General features: G+C 37.2%; 1 protein-coding gene across 1 annotated transcript in view; it reads right to left on the bottom strand.

Annotated features, from left to right (window-relative positions):
- Nucleotides 1-9,019, bottom strand: part of PUM3 (pumilio RNA binding family member 3) — a 34,822-nt gene extending 25,803 nt beyond the window's left edge. The window contains exons 1-4 of the mRNA XM_058168057.1: nucleotides 8,905-9,019; nucleotides 6,945-7,024; nucleotides 2,745-2,921; nucleotides 2,205-2,340 (exon numbers count right to left, since the gene is read on the bottom strand). Of these exons, the coding sequence (XP_058024040.1) occupies nucleotides 2,205-2,340; nucleotides 2,745-2,921; nucleotides 6,945-7,024; nucleotides 8,905-8,996 (485 nt within the window). The 5' untranslated portion in view covers nucleotides 8,997-9,019. The remainder of the gene's footprint in view (nucleotides 1-2,204; nucleotides 2,341-2,744; nucleotides 2,922-6,944; nucleotides 7,025-8,904) is intronic.
- Between the last annotated feature and the right edge of the window lie 5,635 nt (nucleotides 9,020-14,654).

The following is a 14,654-nucleotide window of genomic DNA, read 5'->3' as shown; positions in this document are numbered from 1 at the left end:
GGTTTTATCTGAGAAAATTGAGATTGAGTTGAAAGTGGATTTACAAAGGGCATGCTACAAGAATTACATGGAAAAAGATGTTATACCAGACATATAAATGAAATTGGTTAGTCTTAATAATTAGAAAAGATATACAAATAATAAACTGCAAATAAACTGACCTGGAAAAATTTTCTAATATTAGATTTACAAAAGAGGCCTGTTATAGTTTTGAGGAATCTCATGAGAAGGAACAAGGAAAAAAATGAAAATAAATCAACTTCTATGACTTTATATGAATGGACTAAAAATTAAACTTGTTAGAAGTAATAGGAAGGAATGTAAAGTTGGTTTATTTGATCAAGATTAAAATAAATGTTATTTTGGTAACTCTTAATGTTGTTGAGTTATTTAAATGTCTTTGAATTTTAAGACATTTAAAAGTATCAAGGGTAAAAGGCTGCAACAGACAAGAAAGGCAATGATAAATTTGACATTTCATCTTTGATTTTTTACTACTTTTGTGAGGTTGCAAGTAGCTGTCAGTTTATTAAAGATAAAATAATTGGGATTAGTATAATATTTTTAACAATATTTTTAACAATATTTTTAAAACAATATACACAAGCATTTAATTTTCAAATAATGTGAGGACTCTAGAAAGAAAAAACTGCTCTGCAACATTTAGATACTGTATTACAAATGCCAATCTCTGCCAGTATATATGGAATAATTACTATGCAAATAATATGGAATAATTACTATGCAAATAATATGGAATAATTACTATGCAAATAATATGGAATAATTACTATGCAAATAATATGGAATAATTACTATGCAAATAATATGGAATAATTACTATGCAAATAATATGGAATAATTACTATGCAAATAATATGGAATAATTACTATGCAAATAATATGGAATAATTACTATGCAAACTATTAAACCTGTTATCAGTACTAAAGGTAAATCACAAACCCAGAAGCCCCGTATTCCTAAATGCAAATGGGGCTGGGAGTTGTAGTCCAGCAGGATCTGGAGGGATATAGATTTCCCACTCCTACATTGATGGGTAAGATGATGGTACACAGGAATAAAAATATGTTTTTTTATTCACATAGGTATTAGCCAAGTTTTAAAATGCAATTCTTATTTTCAATTTTTTTTCATCAAACTGTATATATTATGATGACTAATGGAGGAAGAAATGATGAGCTGAAGGTGGCATCACAAAAAGTGGAGCTAACAGCTGTGGCAGAACAAAGATTAGCTTTTCAGTAATACCTCTTCGGATAAGAAGAGTGCTTGAGATAGCCCATAAGAGCTCCAGACAACTGTTTCTCATGAGGAGGCTACATGATAATGGTCTCCAGTGGCTATAGAGCTCTTGGAGACAAGGCTATAACCATCTTTTAAACCATGATTGGCACCTTTGAAAGAATGCTAAGTTTGCAAATTTTAAATACGTAATAAAGAAGAGTCAAGAATAAACAGAATATCGTACAAAGAGAATAAGGAAAACCAACACAATCCCAAATATCTTTATCACTTCCTAGTTTTGGATCTCAGAACTCTGGGTTCAGCCTGACCCAACTCCAGGGCGCAACAGCGGCAGCCGCTCAGCCCCATGATCTATAACCTCCCTTCTTCAATTCCTGGGTCATCTGATTCCAGGAAGGCTTTGTGTTCCTCCACATAGGCCGTAGCCTCCGCAATTGTACTGATTTTTTACTACTTTTGTGAGGTTGCAAGTAGCTGTCAGTTTATTAAAGATAAAATAATTGGGATTAGTATAATATTTTTAACAATATTTTTAACAATATTTTAACCAGAAGTTTAGCACTCTTAAAGTATCAGGATAAATGTATTTGCAACAGCACATGGATTAGATCAACTAGGTACACAATAATATCACCGAATAACTTATGAGTTGAGCCTTTTGGGCATCAATTATCTCCCTTTCTATTATATTTTCTTTATAAGATGCCATCTATCTATCTATCTATCCATCCACTCTCCCTTCCATCCATCCATCCACCCATTACTACTACTATATTTATCCTATCCAAACATCAACCAAACCCTTAATTTTGCAGAGATGATCTTTGACTGTTCAGAAAGATCACCTCTGCACAAAGACTAAGTAAATTTCTGCACTAAAGAAAAACAAAAATAAACATTAAGTTATTGACTATACAACTGTAGCAATGATGATTACCGCCGTAGAGCTTCCCAAATCTGTTTTCCTTTAATAATTATGTCATAATTGGCCCTGTCATTCAGCTGACGAGTCTGTTTTAGCTCCTTCTTTTTCTTCTTGATGTCAGCCCACTTAGGCTTTTTAGGTTGGGAACCTAATGATAAATAAATAAAAAATCCAAAAAAACAAAATGTAGTTTTAGAGGAGATTCATGTGTAGTGAATACCATCTGTACTAATTAATACTGCACCAAATATTTAAAGTTATGTTTTTCTGGGTTCTTATCCAAGATCTTCAACTAATTTTGGTTCATTTTGTCCAAATTGTAATTTCAGCAATGGCAGATCTTGAAGAAACAGCTAACTTTTAATTGAAGCCTCTTTGTCTAAAACCTGTATAAACCGGTCAGTGTTGAATCAAAGCGTGAGTCTATTTTGATGTGGTCTGATTTGGAAGTGAGAGGTTCTTTTATAGCCTTTCTACCCAAGGACCCTTTTTAAAACTGCAAAACCGCTGAAGGCAGATTAGTACATTTAACTTTCAGAAGCACATTCTTACCTTCGGTATCACCTTGAAGCTTGCGCTTTCTGGAAGCATTCCCTGAGAGTTGCTTACTTTTCCAATGTTTCACACCAGCTTTATCAGGTTTTTTGCCTCCTTTTTTGGTTTTCTTAGATTTAAATTTGGGTTTGATATCTTCATTTTTTCTAAGGACTCTCTTTGGATGACCAGGATCTGTTTTAATGTTTTAGAGAAAGAGTTCCCAAAATCAACAATCTATTTGTTTATACCTATAAGTATTATATTGTATTTATTCTGAACCCAGCTTTAACAGTTTAATTCCTTTTCTCCAAGTAGTTTCATAAACTGAAATTAAAATGTATTTTGTACAGTTCATATTGTTGATAAACATACTTGGATCGTGAAAAACTGCTTTGGTTTCAAACAAAATATTCAAAAAATTGAAAAATAAACATCAGAAAAAACAATATACACAAGCATTTAATTTTCAAATAATGTGAGGACTCTAGAAAGAAAAAACTGCTCTGCAACATTTAGATACTGTATTACAAATGCCAATCTCCGCCAGTATATATGGAATAATTACTATGCAAATAATATGGAATAATTACTATGCAAACTATTAAACCTGTTATCAGTACTAAAGGTAAATCACACACCCAGAAGCCCCGTATTCCTAAATGCAAATGGGGCTGGGAGTTGTAGTCCAGCAGGATCTGGAGGGATATAGATTTCCCACTCCTACATTGATGGGTAAGATGATGGTACACAGGAATAAAAATATGTTTTTTTATTCACATAGGTATTAGCCAAGTTTTAAAATGCAATTCTTATTTTCAATTTTTTTTCATCAAACTGTATATATTATGATGACTAATGGAGGAAGAAATGATGAGCTGAAGGTGGCATCACAAAAAGTGGAGCTAACAGCTGTGGCAGAACAAAGATTAGCTTTTCAGTAATACCTCTTTGGATAAGAAGAGTGCTTGAGATAGCCCATAAGAGCTCCAGACAACTGTTTCTCATGAGGAGGCTACATGATAATGGTCTCCAGTGGCTATAGAGCTCTTGGAGACAAGGCTATAACCATCTTTTAAACCATGATTGGCACCTTTGAAAGAATGCTAAGTTTGCATATTTCATTTTTTAATCACTTGAAGAAAGTTCTTGTTAATTGCTTTTCAGTTATTATAAATTTTTGGATTGGCAATTTTGACAGCAGTGAGTTTTCTTTAATCTTTACTAAAAATATTTTAACCAGAAGTTTAGCATTTTTTTTTTTTTTTTATTCAAAAAGTTTTTATTAGTCAAAAAAGGTTTATACAAATACATATCAGGTATGGTAAATTTTCATTTTTCTTATCTAAAATAAGAATTTTACTCAAATTTTTTAACACATACAACAGCCATAAGGCAAGCAGGTGACACGAAGTAGCTAAGTTTGCAAATTTTAAATACGTAATAAAGAAGAGTCAAGAATAAACAGAATATCGTACAAAAGAGAATAAGGAAAACCAACACAATCCCAAATATCTTTATCACTTCCTAGTTTTGGATCTCAGAACTCTGGGTTCAGCCTGACCCAACTCCAGGGCCGCAACAGCGGCAGCCGCTTCAGCCCCATGATCTATAACCTCCCTTCTTCAATTCCTGGGTCATCTGATTCCAGGAAGGCTTTGTGTTCCTCCACATAGGCCGTAGCCTCCGCAATTGTACTGATTTTTTCGTAATGCCCTCCCGGAAAATCATCAATCCCTCTGGCATCAGCCATCTGAAGCCCACTCCTTCTGGTACAATTTGCTTGACAAAAATAATATTTCTTTCTTTTTCACGTACCTGTCTGGGAATCTGCCTCAGAATGGCTATCTCCCTGCCCCTGTAAATCAGTGCCCCACTCCTATGTTTTCTAAGAATTTCATCTCGTCTCTCTTCTCACAAATTTGACATGAACCTCTCTGGGAACTGCATGCGTGCGTGCATATTGCAATTAACTCTATAAACTCGATCCACATCCCAATTCATGAAATCAACACCTCTCCCAAGAAATTCTCCCAACAATTTAGTCACAACATCTCTCAAGTCTTCTTGGTCCACTTCTTCCAAATTTTGAAACCTAAGGAAATAAGACATTTTATCCATCTGTGGTCCAAGCACAGCATTGCCTGTCGTCTCCTCTCTTTTCTGCACTGCCGCATCTCACCCTCAAACCTTCCACTTTCTGCTTGTTTTCTGCTGAAACTTGTTGAGTATCCTTTAAATCCTTTTGGATAGTCACAATTTCTGCTCTTATTTCATCAATTTCTTGTCCATATTAGATAACTTTTCCAAAATTCTCTCCATCTCTCCAGCAGTTGGTCTCTGACCTTTTGCCATTAAGGAAAAAAAAATACAAAATCCTCAGGCAGGCACAGTATCCTTGTAATTTCCTCCGGATCCACCAGGGGGCACTCACAGGAGCAACGAGTCCAGAGTACAGTTAGTCAACCAGGAAGCCGAAGGAAGTGATGTCATCAAAATTCTCATAGTGAAGGCGGAAGCTGGGCGCCACCACTGTTCCCCAGAAGGAGGGGCCTCAAACCTTCCCTCCTAAATTTCTCCATCACCTCTTCTCTCCAGAGCTCCACAAAACCGGTAATCTTCTTATTTTAAGTTCTCCTCTCTCCAGAATAACTCGTGCTCCTTCCAACCGCAGGGGAGAAAACCCCCGCACTCCGGGCAGTCCACTCACGTTTACCGATATTCCTTCCTTCTCCTCCTCAATTCTTCTCCGTGCCCTGTTCACCACCAGGCTGCTGCAGTTATAAATCAATGCCCGGTGTCACGGGCACAGCGGCAAGCGGCGACCAAAATAATGGCGCGGCCTGTGGCCTCGAACCCCGCCGAGCCTAGGGCCAGCGCCAGCATCGGTCCCCACAGTCCTGTATGTCGGCTGGGAGACCCCTGGCGAGCCGTCCGTGCGGCAGGTGTCCTTTTCGGAACACCTGGCCCCTGAGGGCCTCGGCGGCGGCCGGATTCGGGCGCTGGAGGCAGGAGAAGCCTTCCAGACGTCCGTTGCCGCTGGATACCGGAAGTCGTCTCAAGTTTAGCATTTTTTAAATATAAAACAAAAGGGTGATTAAAATTTTGATTTTAGAAAGTTCAGATAAATTTAGGGAAAAAATTAAGAATCCTTCCCATGGAAAAATGCTTTTGCTTTGAAAAAAAATAAGATTGCAATTGAATTTACAACTGAAGAAAGCACAAACTCAGTTTATAATTATAGAATGAAACAAAATATTCTAACTTTGGACATATCAAAGGATATTTTTAACAATATTTTTAACTCAAGTTAATTTTAATAGTGTTAACAATGATATCAGTCTGCCTGGAGACTATGTATAAAAGAGATTATAGAAGAGGATCAGGTTTTATCTGAGAAAATTGAGATTGAGTTGAAAGTGGATTTACAAAGGGCATGCTACAAGAATTACATGGAAAAAGATGTTATACCAGACATATAAATGAAATTGGTTAGTCTTAATAATTAGAAAAGATATACAAATAATAAACTGCAAATAAACTGACCTGGAAAAATTTTCTAATATTAGATTTACAAAAGAGGCCTGTTATAGTTTTGAGGAATCTCATGAGAAGGAACAAGGAAAAAAATGAAAATAAATCAACTTCTATGACTTTATATGAATGGACTAAAAATTAAACTTGTTAGAAGTAATAGGAAGGAATGTAAAGTTGGTTTATTTGATCAAGATTAAAATAAATGTTATTTTTGGTAACTCTTAATGGACTTTTGTTGACACCAGAACTGAAATGACAATGCTATAAGAATTTATTTCTAGATAAAAGATGGTAAATGAGAAGAGATCATTTGTTACATTTTAAGAGGTTGTAAATTACTAAAATTGCTCATAATTGTGATGGAAGTTGGGAAGTCACTTCTTTGTATTTCTTCTACTTTTTTATTCATCTTTTTTCAGTTTGTATTCATTTTTACTGCTGTAATTGTCAATTTTACTAAATTATTAAAATATATACTGTCTTTTGTTCTTTATGTGCATGCATGTGTTCCTATTTGTAAAAGCCTAATTAAAGTATCTCTTTAAATACATCAGCTAAAATCACATTTCCTATATTTTATGACTTTACTAAAAGCATCTATTAAACTAATTACTTATTAGACACAATCTACTACCTATATCAGATTTAGAAAATGTATATCTTGTAATATACTTATCTCACCATTATTCTTTGTAAGCTTCTTTTTACCATGCCCAGTTTTTCCACCTTTAAATTTCCTTTTGGTGTCCATTAATTTAATGCTGAAAAACAGGGAAAATTATCGTGACTGCTTCCAGTATCCCATTCCTCATAAATACATAATTCAAGACTGCAGAAGCTCTAGAAATCAACGTTTTCCATTCTCAAATGTGACAGATATATTGTTACAAGCCCATAACTCTTAATGTTGCTGAGTTATTTAAATGTCTTTGAATTTTAAGACATTTAAAAGTATCAAGGGTAAAAGGCTGCAACAGACAAGAAAGGCAATGATAAATTTGACATTTCATCTTTGATTTTTTTTACTACTTTTGTGAGGTTGCAAGTAGCTGTCAGTTTATTAAAGATAAAATAATTGGGATTAGTATAATATTTTTTTTAAAACAATATAAATACTAGTCACGTCACATCAATGTGGCTGGGGATCTAAAAGTCTATGAAAAATATAAAAAAATAATCTAGGAAAAAATAGCACCATTTTGATGAATTCTATTAGAATCCATCAAAAACTCAGGACCATTGCCGTGGTTGGGAATATATTTTCAAACCATCACTTGGCATCTAGACGGATATAAAACACTGCATTATACCATTATGACAGAAATATACCTGGCATTATTTTAAATATTTTTACTATGTAATAAATACCTTACAGATACATAGGAACGAGGAATACCTAAGGTTGCCTTTGATTTTAGCCAGTAAGAGAAAGCAACCTTGGAAAGGACCCTTAAAACTGCAAATAATCCCCAAGGCCCTTCATAGGAATTCCCAAGTTTTTTTTTCAGTTCACCTTCTCCAAACCTCCCAAAAAATTACTGCACTGTTACTGTGGGTAGTCTGATGGCGTTTGCCTCAAATGGAGGTTTATTTAACTTATTAGATTTTTCTCCCGCCTTTATTACTTAAGAAACTCAGCAAACATTCATAATATTTCTTCCCACTCCACTTTCTCCCCCACCCCCAAAGCAACAACCTTGTGAGGTGTGCCTTGGGCTGAGAGCGCTGGCCCAAAGACACCCACTCAGCTTTCATTCCTGAGGCAGGACTAGAACTCGCCGTCTCGTCTCCTGCTTCCTGCTTAACTGGCTAAGATAACTTATAGGCGAAGATAAGTTGCTGAAGATAAGACGCCGAAGATAAGACTCATGTCAGGACCGGCTGGATTAGAAAAGGTTTGGATCTACTATTCTTTATGTCAGGGGTCTCCAACCTTGGCAACTTTAAGACTTGTGGACTTCAACTCCCAGAATTCCTCAGCCAGCATGGGCTCAATTGTAGCAAAGCTGGCTGAGGAATTCTGGGAGCTGAAGTCCACAAGTCTTAAATTTTATTTATTTATGTATGTATGTATTTATTTATTTTGTCACACAGTATATATAAGCATAAGTTGGAGGCCCCTGCTTTATGTCATAAAAGCTTTGGTTTCCATCAATTCAAAATGAGATTCTAGTCCTTTTATATACAACCATTTATCCAACAGGGTTACTTTTACGATCAACAGTTCACCTTCTACTGGTGTTTGAGAAACTGTTTATTAAGGTCACCGGATCACAGTATTAGGAGGGTGAACAAGAGCAGAAAGCTCAGCCAGGCAACCTTCAGTGACCTCGCTACTGGGAGATTATAGGAACTGTAGTCTAAATCCACGTGGAACAGTACTCAAGTCATTCCTGCCTCAGGAATAGCCACAAGAAGGGAAACGGCTATCCGACACATTCGCAAAATGTACCTTCCCATTAATTTCCACAGAAGGGAGGGGTAGCAGCAGATGGACTACAACAACTCTCATAAGCCGTAAACGACTGGTTAAGGTGAGCCCATGCAAACTGAGGAAAAGAGCCCACCGGAAGCGAAGATATGACTCGAGCTCCCTAAAACAACCCAACCGTCGCCGTCTCCCTCCCGCAGGAAAACTCACCCACTACCGCCCGCACGTGTGCCGTTCCTTCCGAGACTTCCTCTCTCCCCCCCCCCCCGTCGCTTCCGGTATAGGCTACATTCCCCGTCCATCTTGCTTGACGGCGACTGCGATTCACGACAGTATCACAAAAGCGCGGCCGTAAAGCAAAGTGGAGCAATCCCGAGCGGCTAAATAGATTATAACTCCTAGACTAGAGGGAACCCAAGACGCTAAAGCGGCTCTTCCGGTTCCTAATTGAACCGTGCCTGCCGAACGAACACCATGGAGATTGAGGGGTAGAGTGGCTCTACGGAATCACATCCGGCCTTATGTTCCCCCCCCCCGCCGCCGCCCCCCGTTTGCAGGATTTCCATGGAAACCGAAAGCAACGACTGAGATGCTGTGTTGGTTTGGGTTCGCTGGGATCGAAGCGGCCGTTTATCAGTTCTTCAGCCTCGTGCTCCTCCTGAAGAAGTTGCGCAGCTTCCCTAATCTTCTTGTCTGGGGAGCGAAATATTGAAATCCAAGTCCTGCGGAGGGCACCGGGTTGGGAAAGGCTGGATTACAGGAACTTTTTATTATTACTTTGTTTTATTAATTAATTATTTTTTTTATTATTATTACTTTTTATTATTATTATTATTTTTATTTTACTAGAAGAGTTCTTCACTCCTCCAAAAACAACAAAATATCTTATACCAACAGACTTGAAATCCTGGGATTAGAAAATTTACAACTCCGTCGACTTCGACATGACCTGTGTTTAACACACAAAATCATCTATTGCAATATCCTTCCTATAAAAGACTACTTCAGCTTCAATCGCAATATTACAAGAGCAAAAAATAGATTCAAGCTAAATGTCAACCGCTTCAAACTTGATTGCAGAAAATATGACTTCTGCAACAGAGTTGTTAATGCTTGGAACTCATTACCTGACTCCATAGTCTCTACTCAAAATTCCAAAATCTTCAACCAAAAACTGTCTACTCTTGACCTCACCCCATTCCTAAGAGGACTATAAGGGGCGTGCATAAGAGACAAAAGTGCCTACCGTTCCTGTCCTATTGTTCCCTTTATCATATCAATTTGATATAGCTGATGCATATTTTTTACATATATGTATATATTTTCTTCAAAATATGTTGTTCTATCTATGACAATTGTTTGTGCATACTGTTGTGACAAAAAAGAAATAAAAAATACTCTGTCATGGAAATCCCATTTCTGTGTGTCTCTATTTATTATCCCATCTTTCGTTTAGGACAGGGGTCTCCAACCTTGGCAACTTTAAGACTTGTGGACTTCAACTCCCAGAATTCCTAAGCCAGCAAAGATGGCCAGCAAAGCCATCACCAATCTCTTTCCACTTATGACTGTATGACTATAACTTGTTGCTGGCAATCCTTATGATTTATATTGATATATTGACCATCAATTGTGTTGTAAATGTTGTACCTTGATGAACGTATCTTTTCTTTTATGTACACTGAGAGCATATGCACCAAGACAAATTCCTTGTGTGTCCAATCACACTTGGCCAATAAAATTCTATTCTATTCTATTCTAAAAAATAGGTCCCTGCATTTAGTATCATTATTTAGCATCATTATTAATAGAATAACAAATTAGTTGTCAAATCTCTTCTTATAAACATCCATTGTTGGAGCATCCACAGCTGCTGGAGGCAAGTTGTTCCACTGATTAATTGTTCCAACTGTCAGGAAATTTCTCCTTTCCTTCTAGGTTGCTTCTCTCCTTGATTAGTTTCCATCCATTGCTTCTTGTCTCAAGTGCCTCTTATTGGAACACTGCTATCATACCACCCCTAGTCCTTCTTTTTATTAGACTACTAGACATACCCAATTCCAGCAACAAATAAATCAGGTTTTAGCCTTTTGTCCAGTCTCCTATTTATCTTTGTTGATCTTCTCTGTATTGTAAACTTGCTAGAGTTTCAACATCTTTTTTTACATCATGGTGACTAACTCTGGATGCAGTCTTCCAAGTGTGGCCTTTCCCAGGCATTATAAAGTGGTATTAACACTTCACATGATCTTGATTCTATCCATCTGTTTATGCAGCCTAAGACGGTTGGTTTTTTTGGCTGCTGCAGCACACTGCTGGCTCATATTTAAGTGACTATCCAGTAGGACTCCGACTATTAAAGAATTGCAAATAATCAATTGAGCCCATATCTGAAGAATGGTGGTCCTACTTGGAGGTAATCAGGGGTGAAATCTAAAAATTTTCCCTACCGGTTCTGTGGGCGTGGCTTGGTGGTCAGATGACTGGGTGGGTGTGGCCAATAACAATAAATAATAAAAATAATAAAGTATACAAAACAATAAGAGGTACCAAAAAACAACGTTCACACTTGACACGCACAACACAACGCAACACAATTGACTCACACACAATGTAAAAGCAGCTGCACCTCACCCAAAATGGCCCCTGCAACAAGAAGGAACCTCACACAGCCACAAAAAGCTCAAAACCCAACTTTCACTCTTTACACACACACATACATACAACACAACACAACTGACACACACACACACAAAATGCCACATATAGCTTTATGAAAGCTTTCTGTGAAACACTACAGAAACACCAAATCTCAGAAAGCTGCACAAATGTTTTATTATTTTATTTTAATTATATTTTTAGATAAACGCAGTTAAATTTAAAACTTCCTTTTAAATTTAGATGTAGCAATTTAAAGTTAATTGCTATGTCTAAAAAAATAAAACTCTTTTAAAAAACCCCAATTAACTATTTTTTAAAGCTCCCCCTCCCACAGTTACTTACCCAAGGGACGAGGCAGGCAGATTGAGTTGCTCACCGATGAGATGGATTGCAGGCAGGCAGGTTCAGTTGGTAGCTGATGCAATTGATTGCAGCAGCCAAAGCAAAGCAAGGCAGGAGCAAGCCCGAAAGAAGCAGGAAGTAGGCAAATGGGGACTGGGTGATTAGGTCGGCATGGGCGGGGCTGGGGGTGCCCAGGGATTTTTGCTACCAGTTCTCCAAACTACCCACCCCCATTGCTACTGGATTGCGCGATCTGGTCCGAACCGGGAGCATTTCACCCCTGGAGGTAATGCCTACCTCCCATTCTGCATTATGAAATAAAAGAGCCTCTGGTACTGCACACTTCTCAGTTTGGGCCCCTTAATGAATAAATGCATAGGTGCTGCTAGATGCAAGATTTATAGGATGTCAACTTAAAAGGCATGCCGCTCTTATTTTTTCTTGTTTTGTAAGAATAGCAATGAAAGGGGCTAGTTAGGGATTTTCAAAATAGAAAATGATGTCTGTGAATGATGGAGTGTTTTTTGTGGACCTCAGCAAATCATAGGTCTGTATTTTAATGGCTTTGTTACAGGTTTTTTGAAAAAAAATGTTTTTTTTTATTTATGTATTGTTGCTTTTTAATATCCTATTAGTTGCCCAGGGTTGTGAGAATGTGATGGGTGGCCATCTACATTGTTAAAATACATAAAACGTCTTATCCTGAAACAATATCTGCGAACCAAGAACAGGAAGGATTGGAGAACAACTTTTCAAACTGCATAAATCAAATCAACATTTTCTGTATGCAACAAGACTTTAATTTCAGTTTTGTCACAATTTTGTACATAAAGTAATTGCGATCCTGAATTATTTTCAGAAATACTAAGTTTCTTCTAGCTGCCAACCCATAGAGCTGTAGAAGCCATGGATATACTGTAAATAGGGAAATTTTCTATGACCCAAGTGTAGATAATCACAATTTTTCTGATACAGCTCATGCCTCTCATGGCTGTGTAACAATCAGAACTTAGCAGGTGTGGCCTTCTATTTTTTTTTTTAAAAGGCCACTCATTGAATTATGTTCTATTATGGAGCCATTGCAGATGCACAAGCCCTACCAGACATATGTTTGTGGTGGTGATGAATATCCTAGTTATTACTGTAACACTATTGTCACTTGTAATGTGGCCCAGTGTTTTTTTTCCCCCTTCAGTGCCATCTTGTGCTGGCCTTGTCTAGACTGAAAGAATAAATTAGCAAATTGATTTCTTTGTTACTAGTGTGCTTGAAAACCATGCTGTAGAGATCCGCTTTACTAATTTGAATTTAACGATTTGAAAAAGATGTATTTATTAAAGTCTAGCTAAAGAGTATAGGTGACCCAATAAGTTCATGATTTAATTTGAAGTCCCATCTTTTTATGCCATTTTATGTGGAATAAAAAGCATAGCCACCACCAGATGGCACTCACATTTCAGTCAAAACAAAGTTACACTTATATTTGCCTGGAGAATTAAGTATAGCAGTAATATTTTGAATAACACTTGCAAAGATTAAGTCCTACACACCATTAATACATGTGTTAGTCTTTCAAAGTTTTTTACTGTCTGATTATTAGCCTCGCTTGGCTTAATTTCCTTCCTGTGTCTCCCACATGTTCTTCCCATTATAACAAATTCAGGCTAGCCTGCTATATAGAGGAGTCCCAATGAAGTCTTATCAGATTTTAAGTGAATCTGTAATATCCTTGCAGGAGCAACAGTAACTTGCATTATAGCATCCCATCCCTGGCGATATTCTGGAAGGGAGGAATGATTTGATTGATTTTATAGTAAAGTATGATATATTGTTGCATGTTGGTAAGCTCTTAACTGCAAAAACTCTTGCTTTATGCTAGTCAAGGCCTACTTAAAATTATGAAAAGGCCAAATAGAGGAAGAATGTTTTGGTGAACAACAATTGTAAAGGGATTGGTAATGGGATAAACATTCCTAGCTTTCGTAAGTTGCATAAATTGTTGTCCCCAATGGTCAACTTGCTAAGCGGAACAAACAAGCAATGTGGTCTGATAGTAATGATGCAACATTGTGTTAAAATTTGTTACTACTGGTTCTGTGGGCGTGGCTTGGTGGGGATGGGGTAATATGACTGGGTGGGTGTGGCCAACTTTTTTTTTTTACTTTTAAAAGCATTTTTGGGCTGAAGAAAATGCTTTTAAAAATTAAAAGCATTTTTTGGGCTGAAGAAAATTGCTTTTAAAAGTTAAAAAAAAGCCTCTGATGATCGCACGGCTCAGCTGGGCATGGGCAGGGGGGCGCAGGGATTTTTGCTATTGGTTCTCAGAACCACCCGCCACCATTGCTACTGGATCGGGCAATCTGGTCCAAACCAGGAGCATTTCACCCCTGCTTTTGATAGAATATTTCATGCTTAAGGTGAACATGGCCAGCCTAAGACATTTTGCTGCCTGTGAATGACTAGTTTGCACTATTTTTCCAAGTCACTGAAGCTGGCCAAAGTTGGTACAAACTCACAATGAGGTAGTGTGTTCCATCAACCTAAGCCTGCAGAATGGTTTAGGGAGTTAAAAGTATATACTCTGTGGCCAATGGATGGAAATGCTTGGGAAGTCCAAAAGGAAAAGCTGGAATGCTATAACTGCTGCTCTGTAATGGAATAACTTGATGCAGTGAACTCTGTCTGGTGGAATGGGCTGCAGAGTTCCATAATTTACAGAAATACATTTGGTTTAGGATAATGCAAAATGTTTTTAATGCAACAAACATGGTTACTATCCCTGAAGAAACCACACAATTTTTCAGGTGGAATACATTGTGGACTACAAATAGATAAATGCAATTAAAATACCATGTTCAGGTAAGATTGATTTTATGAAAAATATTATAAACAGAAAGAAGGTAAAGGATGTTCCTATTGAATGAGCAGAGCTTGCAGTAGAGATGACAACAGCAAAA

This window comes from Ahaetulla prasina, chromosome 2 (genome assembly GCF_028640845.1).
Source record: "Ahaetulla prasina isolate Xishuangbanna chromosome 2, ASM2864084v1, whole genome shotgun sequence".
Taxonomy (NCBI): domain Eukaryota; kingdom Metazoa; phylum Chordata; class Lepidosauria; order Squamata; family Colubridae; genus Ahaetulla; species Ahaetulla prasina.
Note: the sequence above shows the minus strand (reverse complement) of the source record. Positions and strands in the feature narration are given on the sequence as shown.